The 20,245-nt window shown below is 53.6% G+C and overlaps 8 protein-coding genes across 8 annotated transcripts; 4 read left to right on the forward strand and 4 right to left on the reverse strand.

Annotated features, from left to right (window-relative positions):
- Positions 1 to 1,122: 1,122 nt before the first annotated feature.
- Positions 1,123 to 4,226, forward strand: J4E78_001516 (uncharacterized protein; the record flags this gene model as incomplete). Its single annotated transcript, XM_049362175.1, has 3 exons — positions 1,123 to 1,131; positions 1,163 to 2,042; positions 2,092 to 4,226. 3 exons carry the CDS (start codon positions 1,123 to 1,125, stop codon positions 4,224 to 4,226), a joined length of 3,024 nt encoding a protein of 1,007 aa, XP_049227458.1.
- Positions 4,227 to 5,332: 1,106 nt separating this feature from the next.
- On the reverse strand, positions 5,333 to 6,498 carry J4E78_001517 (uncharacterized protein; the record flags this gene model as incomplete). Its single annotated transcript, XM_049362176.1, has 2 exons — positions 5,333 to 6,190; positions 6,244 to 6,498. The coding sequence occupies 2 exons, from the start codon at positions 6,496 to 6,498 to the stop codon at positions 5,333 to 5,335; spliced, it is 1,113 nt and encodes a 370-aa protein (XP_049227459.1).
- Positions 6,499 to 7,675: 1,177 nt separating this feature from the next.
- Positions 7,676 to 8,464, reverse strand: J4E78_001518 (uncharacterized protein; the record flags this gene model as incomplete). Its single annotated transcript, XM_049362177.1, has 1 exon — positions 7,676 to 8,464. One exon carries the CDS (start codon positions 8,462 to 8,464, stop codon positions 7,676 to 7,678), a length of 789 nt encoding a protein of 262 aa, XP_049227460.1.
- Positions 8,465 to 10,881: 2,417 nt separating this feature from the next.
- J4E78_001519 (uncharacterized protein) lies at positions 10,882 to 11,469 on the forward strand (the record flags this gene model as incomplete). Its single annotated transcript, XM_049362178.1, has 3 exons — positions 10,882 to 10,969; positions 11,059 to 11,348; positions 11,407 to 11,469. 3 exons carry the CDS (start codon positions 10,882 to 10,884, stop codon positions 11,467 to 11,469), a joined length of 441 nt encoding a protein of 146 aa, XP_049227461.1.
- A 556-nt stretch (positions 11,470 to 12,025) lies between these two features.
- Positions 12,026 to 13,226, reverse strand: J4E78_001520 (uncharacterized protein; the record flags this gene model as incomplete). The annotated part of the gene is made up of 3 exons (XM_049362179.1): positions 12,026 to 12,136; positions 12,187 to 12,831; positions 12,879 to 13,226. The coding sequence occupies 3 exons, from the start codon at positions 13,224 to 13,226 to the stop codon at positions 12,026 to 12,028; spliced, it is 1,104 nt and encodes a 367-aa protein (XP_049227462.1).
- A 619-nt stretch (positions 13,227 to 13,845) lies between these two features.
- On the forward strand, positions 13,846 to 15,492 carry J4E78_001521 (uncharacterized protein; the record flags this gene model as incomplete). Its single annotated transcript, XM_049362180.1, has 2 exons — positions 13,846 to 15,207; positions 15,265 to 15,492. The coding sequence occupies 2 exons, from the start codon at positions 13,846 to 13,848 to the stop codon at positions 15,490 to 15,492; spliced, it is 1,590 nt and encodes a 529-aa protein (XP_049227463.1).
- Positions 15,493 to 16,117: 625 nt separating this feature from the next.
- On the reverse strand, positions 16,118 to 17,897 carry J4E78_001522 (uncharacterized protein; the record flags this gene model as incomplete). The annotated part of the gene is made up of 3 exons (XM_049362181.1): positions 16,118 to 17,490; positions 17,538 to 17,675; positions 17,726 to 17,897. The coding sequence occupies 3 exons, from the start codon at positions 17,895 to 17,897 to the stop codon at positions 16,118 to 16,120; spliced, it is 1,683 nt and encodes a 560-aa protein (XP_049227464.1).
- Positions 17,898 to 18,865: 968 nt separating this feature from the next.
- On the forward strand, positions 18,866 to 20,074 carry J4E78_001523 (uncharacterized protein; the record flags this gene model as incomplete). The annotated part of the gene is made up of 1 exon (XM_049362182.1): positions 18,866 to 20,074. One exon carries the CDS (start codon positions 18,866 to 18,868, stop codon positions 20,072 to 20,074), a length of 1,209 nt encoding a protein of 402 aa, XP_049227465.1.
- Between the last annotated feature and the right edge of the window lie 171 nt (positions 20,075 to 20,245).

Here is a 20,245-nt window from a genome sequence, read left to right on the forward strand (position 1 = left end):
GGTAATGTCAGGACAACTCAGTGTTTCGCCACTTGGGTACGCTGGGAAAGATACTACTACAACCACAACTCGGGAACGAGGGCATGTCTGGGTCGTGGCTTTGGCTCTCAGGGAGAATCGTTCCAGAATCACAGTCGAATGTGCGCGCTCATGAAGTTCGGCTGCGGTAGCGAGGGTTGACGATCTAGATACTGCAGCTGTCCGTTGGCGCTACTACCACGGTACGGTAGTGCATGGCGGAGACATGGACGCGCCACAGAAGCGGGAGATCGTCCAGGGCCCATCTGTCATCTCAGATCTGCCACATGTCACAACAAACCGATGGAACCAAATCTTTGACGGCACCAGATTCTTCCGACGACAGCTGAGATGCAAGAGGCAATTAGCGAGGGCGGAAACTTAGATGAGGTGCAGCAGGAGTCATGCGGCTGGGACAGGGGTTCGTGGTTGCGCAACCCAACGCGCCTCACGACGGTCCACGATGGAGATTGAGCTGCAAACCTCACTCACACAAAAGTACTTTTCGCGATCATTCCGACTCCCCTTCTGGCGCACACGATAATCGGCGAGCGACGCGACACGACCCAAGCAGCGCGTGGTTGCACGGAAGACAGTACCGCGATCTCCAGACCTTGCCTGTTCGGTGAGGCTTGCGGCTAGCCCCCGTCGACTCGAGCAAGATCATACGACTTGTCGAACCACCCCAACACCCATCGACACGCGCAAACAATCACAGCCCCGGCCCCGTCGCACGCTTCCTGCAGGCCATTCGCTTTCACGGTAGTGCAGCAAATCCCGGCGCACACTGAGGCAGAGGCAGCCCGTCCGATCTGCCGCCCGCAGTCGCGTCGTGAGCCCGCGAAGGAGTGGCATGATTTCCATGTGCATGTAGTAGCTGGTAAGCCTAAGGCGGAGCCCTTTCTTTCTCTACCAGACCCGTACTCTGTATACACTATACTGTCCCTCTTGTTCGCCGTCTGTCGCCGCTGTCGTCGCCGTCGCTCCTGTCGCAGCTAGCAGCCCGACGCCGTCCTAATGGCTTCTGACCCGTATGGCAGCCCCGACGATGGGCTGGAGCTGGAGCGAATCGCCGTGCGTGACGCAATGCTTTTGCACTTTTGCATGTCTCGAGTCTCTGCTAACATGGCCTTGCACCATCCAGGTCGGCCCCTACTGTGTGTTTGACGACTTCCGCCTGCCTCCAAGTCCCCCGCCCATCCACCCGTCGGCTCCCGAGGCCAAGCGACCCACGCCCCAGATGGAGGATCCCATGCTGTCCAGCGACTTCCCCTTCGCCAACATGCGCGGACCGTGGCTCACCACCGCCGGCGACGACATGCCCCTCACCGCGCCCGCTGACGACATGACCAACTGGAACGAATGGATGCAGTACGATCCCGCCCAAGCGTCTCAGAACTCCCAGAACGTCGACCCCAAGCCCGCGAATCCGCAGGGGCCTGCCGCATATCTCAGCCCGGATCAGCAAACTTCTCCGCCCCATCTCCTTCCTCACCAACAATCCCAATCGCTGCAGTCCAACACCGTGCCGACTACCGCCCCCATGTTCGCGCAATCGCATGGCGTGCCCTTCACCTTTGGCCAGGGCGCTGACATGCCGCCGGCCTTTGACTTCAACAGCGCTGACCTGAGCTCTCCACTGACGGCTGAGATGCAGCAGCAGCACGCCTACTACACGTCCCAGCAATGGCAGCAGCAACAGCAGCAGCTGGCTGAAAACACCCTCTTCTCCCCCACGCAGTTCGACCAAACTGGCTTTGTCGCACCGCCCGCCTCCACGCCCAGCCTCCACCATAGTCCCACCTCGCTGACCAACGGACGCGCCAGCTCGACCTCGTCGCATTCGTCACCAGAGCCTGCGACGAACAATGCACGCAAGAGAAAGTCATTGGCCGACTCGGAGGAGCTCGACGACGATGCCCCGTCGAGCAAGAAGGGAGGCCCACCCAAGAAGACCGCCCACAACATGATTGAGAAGCGCTATCGGACGAACCTCAACGACAAGATCGCTGCTCTTCGCGATAGTAAGTCCATTCTCTATGCGCAATTGACACTAGCTGATTGACATTGCAGGTGTCCCAAGTCTTCGCGTCATGTCGCGGCCGAACGGTACGGAAGAAGACGACGACCCTGAGGACCTTGAAGGTCTCACGCCCGCACACAAGCTCAACAAAGCGACCGTCCTTTCGAAAGCTACCGAGTACATCCGGCATCTTGAGAAGCGCAACAAACGCCTACAAGATGAGCTCAACACTATGAAAGGCAGGGTCGAGAGCTACGAAAAGATGGCCATTTCGGGTCCAATAACACTGCACGGCACTGTCAGCACACCAGATGGCTCACGGTTCCACAAAGATCCATTCACGCCGACACACAGTATGCCCATGTCAGGACCACCACAAGGAATGATACCCGTCCCAGAGAACATCAGCGCCCTCCAGCGCGGCATCCCGCCGCAACAGCACTATGCACATGCATACCCTCCAGGCTATGGCGGTCGCCCAGCAGTGGGCGCGCCTATGGTGAATGGACGACGCAACGGTGCTATGATGGGCAAGCTCATGGTTGGATCTCTTGCTGGTCTCATGATACTGGAAGGACTTGCAGAGCGCGAGCAGTCACAAGAAGAGCCAGCTGGACGCGGTCTATTCGCCCTGCCCGTCAATCTTGTCGGCATTCTTGCTCCTCGCGTCTCCCTGGGTGTCTCCACAGCTCAGGTTCCTCTGGCCAAGCTTCTGTTGGTATTCGCCGCCTTCTTCTACCTCGTTGCGCCGCTGCTCGACTTCAAATCGAAACCGAAGAGGAAGTCGCCGCCCGCAGTTCTGTTGACACCCGCACCGTCATTGGCTTCTCCAGTCGAAGTACGTCGAAAGGCATGGCTCACTGCAATCCAAACAGTCTGGGTACCTCAACACAACTTCATCCTCGAGCTCGCTGCTCTGGGCCTCAAGACCCTCAAGCTCAGCATGCGAAGGCTCATCGGATGGGAAGGATACGCCTATCTCACCGGTATTACCAAGGAACAAGAAGCCGCTCGTGTCAAAGCTTGGGAGATCGCACTGGATGCCCAGCTTACGGGCGGTGACGCTGAGATCAGCACGAGCCGTCTGGTGCTTACATTGATTGCTTCCGGTACCTTGCCCGATACGCCCGCGAGACTCATGCTCAAGGCCATGCATATTCGGATTGTACTTTGGGAACTTGGAAACGCAGGTCATGGCTCGTGGTGGATGCTCAACGAGCTGAGTGCAAAACTGGCCCGAAGCTACTGGAACACGGCACGGAGCGAGCACCGCATCGCCATCAACACGTCGAAGCAGAACAATGGAGCTGTGCCATTGCCAGAGCATCTGGCAGCACTCATCGAGAGGGAATGCGATGAGGTACTTGTCCCTGCAGTTGTGCAGCGCGCATACAACCTGGCTTGGAACAGGCCAAGCGCAGAACAGACAACTGTAGACACCTCCATGGACGCTGTTGTCGAGGACTTTGCCATCTGCTCTCCATTGGATGCGCTTGCGGCCTGGTACTCTAGCCTTGTTCTGAACAAGGGACTCGCAACCACACTTGGTGCAAAGAACAGCTCATCCAAGGACAATATCGTCTCTGATCTTGCACTCGCTCTCCGCGCTGCCCCACCGAACTCACAGGCTCAGCTACGTGCGCTAGTTGCTCAAGCTGTTGTACTCGACGAAGACCGAAACACTCGCATCGCAGCAGCACTCGAAGCCCTTCCATCGTCACCCAAGCCTGCCGATGCCGGCTTCATCAATGTCGTCGGTAACGGCTTCGTTGCAGTCGATGTGCGGAAAGGTCTCACCTTGGCCAAATGCCTCTCGCTGGCCGCTTCCTCGAACCCCAAGGCCCGCCGCCGTGCCATCTTCGTCATCAACAACACCTACCTTCCCGAATGCACAACCACGCTGCTCAGCTTCGTTGCCGCTCACAAGGTTCTTACGCAGTTCATGGCAGACGATGCGCTGAAGAAGGAAACTAGCTGTGGTCTAGAGAGGACTGCAAGTTCCCTTCGCATGTGGATCGGTCACGAAACAGGCAGGAGAAGTGGGCTGACCAACAAGGTTCGGAGCAGGATCATAAGCAGTTGTCTCGACGCTAGCAAGATGCTAGTTGGACTGGCCGAGAGCAAGAAGAAGGATGACGCCGACGTAGATGATGGATATGCTAGTGCGAGTGTCAAGGATGACTAAGGGTTTGTATCTATGACTTCCCCATGCGATGGGATTGGCGTTTGGGATTGAACGAGGTGGCAACATTCACATCTCACTGGCGTTTTATACGGATATTTACACGGCATGGATATGCTTGATGTATGGTTTTATCTGGCTTACGAGCCTTTTCTTTTTTTGCAGCATTTGTCTTTTTTGTTAGGCTCGCATACATAGTGTATAACCCATACACTTGATAGTAACTGTGCAATCGACTTTGTTCGGCGTTTCAGACGTTGATCTTTTAACTGCGAACATGCATCTTTGTGTTCAGGTCCTGATTGCTTTTGTGTGTTCGGTCTTGGTATAATCTATTTGGTGCCGACGATGTACGATTTTAAAATTGTGCCACGCGTCAATGCTGCTATGTACGAAAGTATAATTCCGCGTGTCTCGTACAGATACATGCTGAGAGTTAAACTATGATCCGAGAAGACTGGGGGCTATCATGTAGCTGCACGATAGGTCTGGAGCAGGTCGTGAGAAGATTAAGTGAAGTGTGCGAAATATCAGAACTACTAAGGGACCACTGGGTATCTCGAAGGAAGCGATGATATGATCCCCCTTCTCGTCCTCTTGTAGGAAGGCAAAAGCCTTCTAGTGGACTTCGGCGATTTGTTCGTTGTCCGGCTGCTAAGTGCCAGATTCACGTGTCTGGGATCAGTTGCAGTTATATTCAGGGTAGTTTCAACCGATGAATTGGACCGAGCAAGTATCGTGACGTCGATGAAGCCGGGGCAATACACAAACGACGGCAGTTTACTCCCGTCGAGATGAACGGACGTCCGTGTTGCTCGCCAAACTCTGCAGACCTCGTACTCGGGAGGTAGCGTTCCGATCGGTATGGCCCGAAGAGCAAGGATGGCTTACATGCTGAAAGGGTGGGGGGAAGCGACGTTACAATTGATACAGGTATGATGACACACATGAAAGATGTCGATTTCTGTATACCTAAAAAGGCTTACATACTACAATCCATATAGATAGAAACGCAGAGAGTTGAATCTCCACAAAACTGCCCATATCCGTTGAGAAAGGAAATAATCCCAAAGCGTTCTCTATTCATACATCATAATAGCATAAAACGACTAGCAGCAATGCGTGAAAGAGCTGCTACCGCTGTGTTCAACAAGGCCCGGCCCTCCTGAAGATGACGCCGACGAAGAGTTTCCGGAGCTGAGAGCACCGAAGAGGGGGTCCAACCACTTGTCGACGGTGTAAATGCATGCGCCAGGGACGCAGTAAGCTTCGCTCTTCACAGCAGCGTTGTTGACGCTCGTGATAGCGCCCTTGCTGTCCCTTCGGACGGTCGCGGGGAATCCGACGATGGACTTCTCCTGGCCGGTCGATGTCGTGTCGATGAATGGGTACTTGAGCAGGTAGGAAGACAGTGCGTTGTTGCTGGGCTGAAGAGCCTTTGCGCTTTGTCCGAGAGCCGCGAGTGCGGCGTTGCTCGGCGCGAAGATGGAGAGGTTCTTGCCTTGGCCGAGAGATGCGTCGAGGAGGTAGACGAAATCTGGAGATGTCGCGTTCAAGAGCTCGACGTATGTCGATAGGTCTTTCTGGGAAGCTAGGGCTGATGCAATGGAGCCTTCGTTCTGAGACGCTGGGTATGCGGTAGATGTAGTGTTGTTGAGACTGTCAGCCCCGTAGAGTCCAGCGAAGGAATCGAGGACTGATGTGATTTTGAAGATGGCTCCGTTTCCGACCTCGGTTCTCGACTCGGAAACTAGGTTGGCTTGCTTGTTGACTGAGACGGTCTCTCCCGCCGAGCTGAACGAAAGAGGTGTGCCTTCGATGGCTGTGACAGATTTACCCGAAGTCTTGACATCTTCTGTTGTAATGGATCCTTGTGCAATGTGGCTTCGCAGGATGAACTCGAGTAGCGAATATGATGCTGGTGCCGTCAAAGCTGTGCTTAGTTCTTGGGGTAGATTCTTGAAAGCCTGTACAGGTCAGCAATCCAGAAGGCAAGGCAGCATTCGGTATCATTGCTTACCGAGTCGACGGGTGCAAATGCTGTGTACTTGCGTCCATCAGTGAGATTGTTGAAGCGCTCTTCAAATTGCGGACCAGGAATGCCGCTGCTACCACCCGTGCTCTTGATGAGGCTGTAGAAGACGGAAAGGTCTGGGTCGTTTGAAATGGCAGTCAGGAGAGGGGCAGAGTCCTTGGTGTCTCGTTCGACTGCAACCGGAGAAGACGCTGCGAGGATGGAAAGCAAAGCGACTGGGAGAATGCGCTTGGCTAGCATCTTGATATCTTGATGTATAGCTTTGACTTGAACTTGAGGATGGATGAACTGTTCGCTACGACTTGTTTGTCGTTTACTTGGTGCTACGGACGGTCAAGCGAGAGCCTTATATGTTTGTGTAGGTACATAGCTACATTACCCTTTCGGACCGTGCTGGAGCAAATTGTTTGGTTGCCAGAGGTTTGAGTTTGCCGTTAGGTAGTCCGTAGTGTATGATGGAATGCTACCAGGAGGTGTAGCTTTCGGGCGAGCCAATCAAGATAGAAGCATATCAGCAGCTAAGGGTCACTGTACCCGAAGGCGAATAGATCTTGAATACATCATCAGCGTTGCGTCAGTGTTCTTCTTCGTCTGTTGTTGTCATCTGTGACATCGGCAGGAATGACCGCCAAACATTCCGATACTGTGATGTGGATCAATATGTGGGGAGTATGAGGTTGATATCGGGAGGTTGGAGAGGCAGCATAGCAAATCCTGGAGGCGCAGTGGAGTGTGATGAAGGGGAGCGCCACAAGGAATTCTGCCGATCTGATATCATAAAATACCCGACGCGCCAAGAGCAGCTAACATCTCGTGGCGTTTTGACGCTTTCGGTAGAGTTGCATCACTACCTAGGTAGGTGCCACAATAATTCGTTTCGGAACTTTGAGTGACGCATGCTGAATGGCCCTGCAACGGATTGTTATTGCGCCATCGTGGTATTTTCACCTGAGTTGGTGACAGGATGAATGCGACGGGAATGCCATCCCTGTTGGAGATCTCCCGAAGACCAATCCATGACACAGACGCGCATGCAATCAAGGCCGCCCGTGCTACAAGTTAGTATGTATGCCGAGTCATCCATACACGAAGCCCCAGCGCGCACTAGTACACCGGTGTAGGAGGAAGATTGCATCATTTGCGCGTGTGGCAGGTAGGCTAATCTTGACGGAGACCAATCCGCAGTAAACCTACAGGCGGACGCGCAGCGCGTTTATACGAAGATCCGCCCCGGACAGACCCTCTCTCAGCACCATTCAGCCTTCAACAAGGACGATAGCTTTCCTGTATGAGATTTAGAAAGATCTTCGGGTCTAGCATAGTCGAAATTCCTGCTCACCATGCCAACCCTGCTACGTGGACGATAGGCCAAAGACTTGCTGTGAAAATGACAAGAGCGTCAGAACACCGAGTCTTTCTACCGCTTCAACAAGTAGTAAGGAACAATCGCTGCTCCCACCACAGCAGAAATAGTTAGCCATCTCATCAACCCCTTGTTGATCATCTTCTTGGCTAATCTGTCGATGGCTTCTCCGTCGTTGATTCTCGGGAAGGGAATATCCTTCGGGACGTCCTTCCCCAGCGCCTTACACAACGGCTCCCAACCCTCTCTGACATCGAAAAAGAACAGTCTTTCCTCAGGCACAACCCTCTTCAAGTAAGCGATGTGCGCCTCATAGTCTCGGGTGGAGACCCCGTCATGCTTTCCATACAACTCGACCCACTGCTTCCCTAGGCCGTTGGTAAAGTCGACAAAGTGGCGCATTCCTGGGAGAGGAAAGAGTACAAAACGTAGAAACCACTTTGTCGTTGCGTTTGTTATGGTTCCTATGCTCTTCACCCACGCATCTGGATCCCGAGTCGTGCATATGACCAGCGCATCTGGATAAACTTCGACTAGCTCTTCTACCAGCCCGTTGAATGGCATGTCGTTGGCTGCCGCATAGCCGTCCAAGCGCTCCTTCAGTAGATCGTGGACAAGCTGTTTCTCTGAGGGCGACTTCGGTGGTGAGTGATCAAGTATCCTGATCAACGGTTTGATCTCTTTCTCGGCGCCCAGAGTAGCCTGCGTACCACCGTGGTAGACAGGCCCATTGAGTAAGATGCGCAATGCTTCGCTGAAGGATGAAGTTCCGGTGCGTGAGAGGCCAGCGCCGATTACTTGGAACTTTGTGCCTGGCTGAGGAACGGAGGGTTTGTTACCCATTGTTGATGCTAGACTAGGGTGTTACTCGCGAGGACTAAGTGGTTAGATAGCTGTTTATATAGGTGATTGGTCGATCTCGGATCTACTCCGGTGTGAAGCGGCCTGTGGCGCTCTCGGACCTGCAGACGATTGCTCGCTTATCGTTAGCCCTTCACCATAGCCATCGGGATCGTCCCCGGGATTGATGCCATCCTTCAGCAGATTTGACAGTACTATGAGAGGATTGGGAATCATGACGGTGCGCCGCAAAGAAGCAAACTTTTGTTGAGACTATCAGTAGGTTCTAATTGTGGTTGTTCGCGCGATGAGCCGCTGTTTAGCAATCTGTCGCCGGCTTATGACCGCAAGCGGGCCGACGATGAGCTGTCTGTGAAGCGCAGAGGGTTTACAGAGTATTGAAAGTAGATTGATGGTGACCAACAAGCCCGGGGAATCGACAGGGCAGCGAGCAGGCGATGGCTTTGGTGCTGCTATGTACAACAGGGTGAACCTCCGGTGAAGGTCGAAGTTCGTTGTCGCCAGGTGTGATCGTATTTCGTGAGACTCTTGGCGTCACCTCACACTTGGTTTTGTGTAACCCTACAGATGTGGGGCGCGTGCCGCGTCTGGTTCATCCTCGATTCCATGACCATGTAGCGCCCTTTTATTGACATCAACCTTGAAAGCCGCAATTTCTTAGGTTACAGTGCTTCGTCTAGATTGTTCGGTCTTCGAGTTGAGCGCACCACCGGGGATCGGATGGGACAGATAGACTGCCAAGGTTACGGGTAAGACTAAACGTAGATGTACGAAATCAGCGTAGGCCTCACATGCAGTTCGCACAGAGAGACTTACTATGTCGAGATAATTCTCTCATGAGAACAAACCATAAGGGTAGTTTCGCAGTTCTCTACGAAGCATCTTATGAAACTGGTGTACACCGTGTGCGCAGGGAGTCTCGACTCCTTGTACGGAATCTGTTGAAGTCGCCGGTCCTTTTTCTGTAGACTTTGCTGGACATAGATGCCATCCGTGCGGAGATGTGGACACAGGGGCTGAGCTAGTTGCCTCAAGTGCTGTTGGATATCGATTATGCTCATGTCGCCAGTGCCGGCAATAATAGTCCATGATGGGTGACCACTAACCCTCCAGGTGTCGTCTGCAAGATTCTGTAATCGAGTGCAACAATACCAACTTTGTTCAAATCTCCAATCCGACATGCGTGATTTCAGCTGGTCGTACGTGAGATAATAGTGAGAACAGATACGAAAAGCAAGATTTGCACCATGGCATCTTCGTATGTGAGGGGATCGCAGCATTTCCGCTGCAGTGAACATCCGCTTCGGATGAGTTGCGTGACAGGCCGAGCAGAGGAGCTCGGCTTGTCTTTCTTCCTCGGCCAGCTTGAAGTATCGCTCGTTTTCAACGTCCCTCGCAAGTCTTTCCTTCAACACCTCCCGTTCGTGTACCTCTAGGTCAACATTTTGCACGTCGTGCAAGAGCAAGGCGTATCGGCGACACGCGAGCCGCAGGCAATACTTGTCGCTAGGTTGCATCCGTTCTGCAATATCGAGTACGAGTTCAGGGGGCAAGCGGTAGATGTGAGAGGTACTGGCGTTCCGAATCTCGATGGACTCTGCGAGCTGATTGGCCTTCTTTCTGCGCTTCATTGTTGGGGGCCAGCAGTTGTTCTTGTACTCTGTCAAGAATCTGGATAAGGAGACGTGCATGGTAGGCGTCCTTGCTGTCATGCGATGGGCGTCTGGCGTGGGCATTGTAGATGCTGATTTCGTTGTCGTGAGCGACAACGACGACGGAAAGACACGTAGCTTTGAATCTCCGACAGAATTTTGGTAGGACGTCAGTCGATAGGTAATAAAAGACCCTCGGAGGGGTAATATCTACGTGGATCCATGGTCCAGGGTCAACAGGCGTCCTCGGTAGCCAGTACCTGTGCTTTGTTCACCGATTTGAAGACGATTTTAAACGCTTATTGTGGGAAGGTAACGTCATGATTTGAGGTTATCAAAACACGGTTGATCATTCCACAGCCAGCGGCGATGTGCCTGTGGTAATGTAGCGTTGGTGCTCTCAAGCCCTCAGCCTCGTCATGCCTGTCGCTCGAGTTGTATACATCAAATGAACACAGTGACCAGATTTTCGATGTTGAATGAAACGAGGAAGATCGGAGAATACGTGAAAGAAGTTTGGGCGTGTTGAGGGCAGTTGCAGATGTAATGTTCCAAGGCCTGCCCAAAGCACGTGCGGCGGCGCTAGTGGCCCTTATGTCATCACAGATTGTGCTAACTTTTTGATATTAGGGCAATCATCGTCACCAGCAGCTCAAGGCCCAACACCACCAACCCATTCCGACTTACATCTGTCGCTAACGCCTTATACCCTAACCACACTAATCGCACACCCAAACAACCGCCAAAATGGTCAAGCTCGAAGAGGTCATGGATGAGGAGTTTGTGCGCGAGCAGGAAGGCCCGCATGACGACGATGAGTGGGACACCGACTCTGGTATGACGCCGCAAACCGCTCCTTAGATGCGCCTGGCGCATAGAAGAGAGCATAGGAATGATATACAAATACTAAACGTACCACTGCAGAGTCAGACACATCCTCCATCCACTCCGTAACACCAGACGAGACCCTCTACGACCGCATCATCGCTCTACAAGACATGATCCCCGCCAGCACACGCCGATCCGTCTCCTCAAAAGCCAACACAATCACTTCATGGTTCAAGAGCGGTCTGAACATGGGCGGCAAGACTCTATGGGTAGTGAGCACAAGTGCGCTGCTGCTCGGTGTGCCATGGGCATTGGCGTACAGCGAGGAGCAGATGATTGTTGAGCAGGAGAGGGCTGAGTTGCAGGCACAGAGGGCGCAAAACGAGGTACGTGAAGCCATTTTACGATAAGCGCTTTGCAACATCATCTTACTAACTTTGACAGTTCATGGCTCCCGGTGGTGCGCCCGTACCTGGACAGCCAACAGGTGCAAAGCCTGCTTTGTAGACGACAAAAATTTCGATTTGGCGTTTCGACTGGAAGCGACTCAAATATTAAAAACGTTGGGCTCTTCACATCTGTTTTATTAGGATGACGGTGCATGGAACGGGCTGAACCTGTACATACAGCGGCGAGAGTTTTACGCCGTCACGATCTGTACTATATTTCTCGACTCCACGATAATGTATTGCGTCACATATTCATCTTGCAAAAACCCCAGTTGTTTCTGTACATTTCATTTTTTGTGCCCACTGGCTATGCTACTATATGTACAAATACATCGTCTCATGTCGACATGCAAACGTCTGGCGACATAGATGCTTCGCGAGATCCCGGTCTACCAAAGCTCGTATCCCATCAGATGTCAACGTTACGCCTTTTACATTCATAAATCACCCCAGCCGCGCGCATGCAGTACCGCGATCATTCCGCAGATAGTGGGATAGACCAGGAAAGCGGGGACGCTGGGTTTGCAGACGACGCTCGCTCCAAGAAAGGTGGTAATACAGCAAAGAGAAGAGTCATGGTATTATAGTCGATACATGGGTGTGTGGAGAGGCGTTTAGAAGGGGATCGAGCCGGCTGACATTGCGACGCCCTGTTGTTCTTGCTGTTCCATGACGGCCTCGTCGGCGGCTTCTATCGCAACGGCCAGACCAAGCTTGGCGGCGTTCTACAAGTTTGTCAGTATTTGCTGTCAGACTGGGAATTGGCGAGACTTACGCTCTTGTGGTCGATTTCGCCTGAGAAGGTTACGCGGATTGGCGGCGCAATCATCTTCTCCAACAAACACGAGACCTTGCCCTGGTTGTCGATCTGCGCCCTGTACGACGATTGACGGAAGTCGTACTTGGCACCGATTGTGACGTTGCCCTCCTTCTGTGGTCCGGCCATGGGTCCTCCGGGGCCAATTCCAGCGAATGCAAGGTTGCAGTTGATACCAGTCTCAACCTTGTCTGTAAGCCTGCGCCAGTATGAAGCCTCCAATACACCACGGTCGGGAATGATCTGACCGCACGCCATCCAGTCGACAGCCCTGTAGCGTGCCGCATACGAGACGTTCAGCTCTGGTGGGTATGCCATAGCGGGGCGGGTCCAGAAAGCATCGATACCGAGCGAGAGCTTGGGGGTGACGGCTTGGAGGTAGCTGGCCATGAGCATGCCGGTGATACCGCCATCGAGTATGGAGGGGTTAACAGCCTTCAGCGAAGCGGAGAAGTCGGCGCCGGTGTAGTCGTTCTCGAGCGACACCATGTTGCCTTGTGATGTGAGCTGGACGGCGGCCTTGGAAACGAATGCTGACGTCCAGCGCCAGTTGAAGCGACCGGAGAAGGCAAGCTCGTTGTCGAGGTTTCCTTGCATGAACACCTTGAAAAGTCAGCTTGAGAAGGCTGCCGACGATCTGAGCGACAAACCCGTGGTGATCCGTAGAGAACCATGTATGAGTATGGTGGCATGACCTGCGATCCCATGGACAGCGAGTGCGCAACCTGGAATAGAGGAGCGGCGCTGAAGGCCTTGGTGAGCTCGGCGCGCAGGCCCGAGAAGCTGGAGTTGTTCAGGAAGACATCGCGCTGGACCTCTCTCGCAATGTTCTCGACTGTGCCCGGGTTGCTGAGGCCCAATGCCTCTCTCCGCTCTTGGAACGCATCGTATACATTTAGGAATTGTGCGAATGGACCGGTGTTGGCGGCGCGAGGGCGTGATAGGATGTCGGCGACAGCTTGTTCCTGCGCTGGGATGAATTGCAGCGGAGTGGCCATGGCGAAAATATGTGCCGAGGTCAAACTAAAAACTCCCTACGGTGTGGGAGAGCTTGCACAAGGTGGGATGGAAATGGCAGTAAACGGTTGGAGGGCGATGTTGGGTCGCGTTCGCTAGCATGACGATATCGAACAGAAATTCTAAAGTCGTCACGTGACGCGACCTAGTGACGCTAGAGCTTATCAGATCTCTAGTACTCAGGACGTGCCGCCCGTTGATACCATGATTGCTTTTTGGGATCATTGACTACCTAACCCCGCAAAGTACTGCCTGACTACCTCCAGACTCCAGACCCTTCTGCGACACTGTTACGTGGAACTTGCTGCACTTGACTGTTACGGGTTGCCGCACCTTGTTTGCTGACATCTCTCGGCAAACGCTATCATCGCCGGAACCTTGGAACTGTGACCTTTGAACCGAACGCAACTCTATTTCATTGACATTCGACCGTTTCTCCTCCCGTGCATCTTGCACTTCTTCCCTTTTCCATCACACTCTTCCAACAACCTGAAGAATTTGCAATTATGGATACCCTACTGTGAGTGCCATGACCCCACTTTCCGCAGCGATGCGAAAGTACCAACGCAGGCCACCTCCTGAACAGGACATTCACTTATCATGGACAGTACCGCTGAGATATACGCAAACTCACCCCGCTTCCGGCGGCGGTCGAGTACTTTTGTCGACGCAATCCACGACTTACCCACCAAAGAGGAAATGGCTCCCGCTCAACTCTATAGCACAGAGTCAGGCCGCCTCTTCCATTCCGGTCGCATAGTCATCGCCACCTGTGGACTACCAGCTCGAGGAAAGACACACACATCCGTCGCCTTAGCCCGCTACCTCCGGTGGCTGGGTGTCAAGACGCACGTGTTTCATCTTGGCGATTACCGCCGCGCTACGCTAGGTCCGGATAACGATGTCCCCGACGACTACTTCTTTCTGAACGCATCGCCGCAATCTGTCCTACTACGCAATAAGATTCTCAAGAAGTGCCGTGAGGACATCTACCACTTTCTGGAAAACGACAAGGGCCAGGTGGCTATTTACGACGCCGTCAATGCGATCAGTCAAGGCCGTAGATCTTTAGCGAAAGAGTTTGCCAAGAACGGGATCCAGACAGTCTTCATCGAATCACATTGCACCGACGAGCGCATCATCCAAGAGAACGTCCGCCGGGTCAAGATCTCTTCACCAGATTACCAAGGATGGAAAGACGAGGATGCGGTTCACGATTACCTAGCACGCATCAACGCGCGGATACCGCATTTCGAAACTATGGAGGAGCCGGACCTACACTGGATTAAGATGATCAACGCTGGCGAGCGAGTGGTAGTCAATAATTGCGCATTCGGATACCTCTCCCAACGAATCGTCTTCTACCTGCTCAATCTTCATATCAAGTCACGGCAAACGTACTTTGCTCGGGCAGGAACTACGCGAGAGGAGGACTCGTACAAAGCAGACGCAGACCTATCACCAGCAGGTCATGAATACGCCAAGAAGATGAGCGAAGTACTCTTGAAGTATCGCGAAGAGGAGAAGCAGAAGCTGATCGAGTCGGGAGCAACTGATGCATCGCTGAAACCGTTGACAATCTGGACTTCCACGCGCCGAAGGACTGTACAGACATCAGAGGTTCTAGCCTCCATGGGCTACCGCGTCAGACAGCGATCGCAAATGAGCCAGATGAACCCTGGTGTATGCGAGAAGATGTCAGAAGCCAAGATTCGCCAGGAGTTCCCCGAGGAAGTGAAGAAGCACGAAGCGGACCCGTACCACCATCGATACCCACGTGCAGAGTCATACCACGATCTTGCAGTGCGCATGGAGCCCATCATCCTAGAGCTTGAGCGTGAAGAGAACGATCTTCTCATCATCGCTCACGAGTCTGTTCTTCGTGTGCTCTACGGATATCTGATGGCATGTAACGCAGCCGATATACCCAAGCTCGAATTCCCTCGCGACGAGATCATTGAGGTAAGCTTATCCATAATACTCGCTGCCATCCCTATCCACATACTAACACCTTCCCAGATCATACCCTCCTCCTACAACAACGTGGCAAAACGCATCAAGATCCCCGAGCTACCCGAATCCATGGTTCCCGGAAGTCCCGAAGACATCAAGATCCCCGTCCCACCCAGTGGAGCCGTAAGTCCACTATCCGGAATGGGTACCCCTCAAGCTGGTTCCGGCACCGCGACACCCCAGCATGGTGTGCAACCTCTAAATCTGAAGGCACATATTAACCCTTCTTCTTGATCAGGTGCGGTATCGGTGTCGGTATGGCGCTACGTTTGATAACGAGCGATCGAGCCAGCAGACGGACTATGACTCGGATTAAGGAACAATTGTGGTGCGTGCAGCGCTACGAATGGCTTGTGGATAGACAACGAGGATTTCGGCATGAGTACACGGACGGACGTTTGTCTGGGCGTTGGGGTGCGGTGTGTTGAAGGACGTCCTTAGATTACACTTGGCTTCTTGACCTGTTATTCAATATCCTTATGAGCATGACCTTCTCAATATCTTCGTCCTCACCATGCTGTGTTTGAAGACTTGAACTTGAATAGGTCTTGGGTTCTAGGTTATTCATTGCTTAATGTAATGATGGATGATGTCTTCGTTACCGTCTAACGACAATTCTCCACCCATGATCATATGTAAGCCTTGATTTCCATGCCGACTAACAAGGAAGACGTCGCAGCAACACCGTATAGCCGCCCGCCATTCCTTCGTCAACGTGATATCCAGAGAGTTTCTGACCGTGCCTTCGTCACACTCCAACGACCCCGCCATCCAAGCCATGTTCGTTATTCATTGCCTAGCGTTCGCACTTGAATAAAGGGTCAGTTCAGGTCGTGTCAGACATAGTCGCAATGACAGCTTACTCGTTGCCCCAACCCCTGTCGATAGCCCACTGCCATCCACCCCAACCATCATGATCACGGGGACGGACCCTGAACGGCTCGTCCTCACGCGCAGCAGGGCATGCCCAAGTGTCACCCAGACCGATGCCGTAGTACTTGAGGCCATAGCGAGTACCGTCGTTCTGACCGGGAGTAAGAGGGCGCGCGTCAGACGGCATCTCAGGTAAATCAAGGTCGAAGAGGTCGGGAAGGATACCCAAGAGGCACTCCATCTCAGCGTCAGTCTCGTGGATGTCAGCGTACGTGGGGGCATGGTGGTTCTCGAAGATATCGAACGGCGGGGTGGCAGAGGGAGCGGGAGCCGGGAAAGTGAAGGCAAATGGGTGAGACGGCTCTCCGAACTGCTGCATGTAGTGAGCCATGGAAGAAGGTTCTGCTGGGGACCATCGTACTACGGGCGCAGGGTTCTCCACTGCTGGGACATGGCGAGGGAAGCCGCTGCGTCTCTGTGGGTTGTTAGGCTTCTGTGCATGCATTTCTGCGGGAGTGGGCCAGACTACAGTGTTCTCTGCACGGAACGGACGCTCGGGAAGCGGCGCCGGCATGAAACCTTGGAACGTCGCTGTAGGCTCTGCTTGGTAGGACGGGCGGCGCGGCATGAAGTTCGCATCGTCGGGGTAGATGTCGGCGTGCGAAGGCTCGGGACCTTGATCAGTGCGCTTGGTACGGGTCAGCGCTCGTGGACGTGGGCGGTAATCTCCTGGACTAGAAAGCTCAGGTACATGATCACGGCGTGACGGCCAGACGGGGTTCTGGAGGTTGCTGAAGCGTCGAGGCTGTCCGAAGCCCGCAGGACCTGTAGGTACTTGCTGTAGTGGTGACTGCATGACCGCTGGGTTGATAGAGCTACGCTCCTCCGCGAAGATCCTACGAGGACGTTCGCCCATGAAGCCCGGAGGCGCGGGAACGACTTTGGTAGACTGGTGTTCTTCATCTGCGCGCTCTGGATAGCGATCTTGAATGTAGCTCTTGCGACGCAGAGGTGGCTTAGCGGCGTCGTCCTTGTCCTTGCCGTGGAGGTACTGGGCTAGGTCATTCGCGGTTAACGGCTTGTCCAGCGCCCGTCCTATGAGCTTACCCAATACGCCTTCTGAAAGGCCTTCTGAGCCGTGAGACTGGAGGAAGCGTGCTGCGGAGTCGACGTTAGTCGTCTCGTTCTTGATACCAGGGAGATCGAGGCCCGCACTCAGCTCTCCGACGTCTGGCGCCTTGGAGTCGGGGTTGAGTCGCTGACCAGGGAGGAGGCTACGCGGACGGTTGAAAGAGTTTCCTGTGAGGTTACTGCGAGAGATTGCCCCGGGGCGTTCACGATTCACAGTGATGTGGTGGTCTAGAAAGTCAGCTTCGATCTTCGCGTTGTGATGAGATTGACATTACCTTGTAGCATTTCCTGAAGAGAATCCAACGGCATATCCTGCTGCTTGAGTGGCTTCCGCGAGGACTCTCCGAACTTGAGCTCTTCGTAGCCCTGGTAGTTGGGACGCAGATCTCTAGTAGGCCGGAAAGGCGAGTCTTCTGCAATCCAGTCAGTCTTGCTAGAGGTGCTCGCGAGAGAGAAGACTTACCATCAAACACGTCTCGCATCTTCGACTTCTGTCGCGGGCTGGTAGGCGGAGTCGGACCTGCAATTCCGGTGGACATGCTGGTCTCGGCTGCCGTTGGACTGAATGTCGGTGCTTCTGGGTTGAACGAGACAGACCTTCGCGAGGCTCTCGGCTGCTTCTGTTTCTGCTCCATGTTGTGTCTTTGGTACAGAAGTATCTTCAAAGGAGAGCGTCTTATATGAGCGTGAGATGGCGGTCCTTGAGCATAACCCTCAAGCCCGAATACGACAGTGAATGCTGCGGTGACTTGCGATTTTAATCGTCCGTCACCTTCGTTTACGGGCGCGACTCGAATAGCAAAATCAGCTTGGCGTGTCGCAGTGAATTGCGATATATACACGCAGTGAATAGCGATATATATGTAATACAACTTCTGTAATGAGCGACTGAGTTAAGACTGTCGTAGATATTGTAGTACAGGTAGGAGAGGAAATGAGTGTAGATGGTGTCGTTAGATTGACCAGGCGAGACTGGCTTGGACTGAGCCCATGATTTCTACATCAAGCTGCACAAGTGAAGGTGAGTATCGAGCGCCACATAGTGTGGCTTGCCAGGCTACCTAGGCAGCGCCTGATGCGAAGGTGAAGGTACACACCCTGGCCCCTGGTGACGACACATGGTGTAGGCTGTAGTACGGGTGGCAAGACAGCTTCTGACTTCCTATGGCATATGTGACGTGCTCTAGCATCGGCTCCCGCGCTTTTTATGAGGTTTGACGCCCCCACGAAGCCAGTCAGCGTGTGGGTGATCGTAGACTAAACAGCGCACGGACGGTCTCGATGACTGCTCGCGTGAGACTTCTAGGCCAGCACACCAATCAGGAGCGAGCACGATGACGCCCTGACGCGCCTCATTGAATAGGCTGGAGTGCAACCTATGTTTAAAACCCTCGCACAACACGCCCCTTTGCGCCTGCTACATTCAAAGTCAGAGCTTCTAATTTTTTTGCCAGGTTCACAGCCCCCCAGCTCACATTACGACCGCGCTCGCTAATCTGTGGTAAACCACAGCACGCGACCCCATCTTTTTCCACCACAATAATGCACACTAGCTTCACCAGCATAAATCAACAAATACACCAGCCAGACCATCATACTCACCATGCCGATGATGTTCACCCCAGACGACACGTTGCTGTTCTCACCTAGCAAGAAACCGCCGTTTGCTCACTCACCTTATGGTCACGAGATACGGACTGCGACTCGATGTCACCATGGACTCCACCCCTCCAATCCACAGCATACTCCGTGGTGTTCCAAATGTACAGTTTCGCAGGCTAGAGCAAAGTCCGACGTTGCACTCAAGAAGCTGGTAGCCGAAGGCGGATTAAGACCTCCAGTGTACATGCGCGACCGACGGTGGAACAGGGCAAGAAACGGGTACCTGATAGCGAAGCAGCGACTCGAGAAGACACGCAAGGAAGAGCAGCTGCGCTGGGAGCGCGAGCGAGCGTGGGACGACGCTCACACCCAGTTCAACCCCAACAACATCCAGGCAGCAGTCTTACCCAACAAATCACCCTCGTTGTGCCCCGTCTGTGACTCCTTGGTATCATCTTACCCCACAGCTATGCCTGAGGCGCAACCCACAAAGTACGAGGCTTGGTGGGAGAAACCAAGCGCTCTTGCCACCTCACACATACTCGTGCGCCAGACACCACCACGTTCGCGCAACCAACATCCTGTATCCACGCAAACCCATCGAGGCAACCCCATACTGCGCCAGATAATCGCAGACAAGCGCAGAGAAATGCACTCGGAGGCCAACTTGCGGCGGGCCTGGGAAGCCCGAGACAAGACCGAGGCAGCGCTACGTCGCAAGCACGGCTTGGGCGACATGCCCATCAACAAAGATTTCTGGGACTACCCGATATCCGGATACTACAGTCGCCTTACCCATCAGAATAACAGAGAAATGGTCCGTTCGGCGGAACGGCGCGCGCGCGGTAATACTGCACGGCCCCGACCGCCGCGCAGTTCACTCTCTTACTCGGAGACGACGGACGACGTAGAAGTCGAGCCCGGCTTTGAAGAAACGCTGAAACAGAAGGAAGAGCGCGAGGAATGGGAGCGACAAGTCCGGAAAGTAGCAGGCGAAGTTGGATACCTCTATTTCGTTGGCGGCGGAAACAACCTTTTGGAAACGTGGGAAGAAGATTACGAGCGGAGTGCCGATTATCTCATTACAAGGAACGAACATCCTGTAGCGGAGACGCCGAATGAGGGCGATGTCCAGGATGGGAGTGAGACGACGGATGGGGATGCCAATGAGGAGGATTGGGGCGATGAAATGGATGTCGATGACGCTTAGGAGGGTGATGATGCATTTTGTCATGTCAACAGCACTTAGATTGCTAGTTGAGTCGTTGTATAAGAGATACACAGTGTACGGTTATATTAATGATTGAGGGGTTCAGACACAGCTCCATTGACATGAGGTTGACGTGCTGTGTGACTGGGCGCCATATGAGGGATGTCATCG

Source organism: Alternaria triticimaculans, assembly GCF_023758025.1.
Source record: "Alternaria triticimaculans strain BMP 0046 chromosome Unknown scaffold_1, whole genome shotgun sequence".
Classification (NCBI taxonomy): Eukaryota; Fungi; Ascomycota; class Dothideomycetes; order Pleosporales; family Pleosporaceae; genus Alternaria; species Alternaria triticimaculans.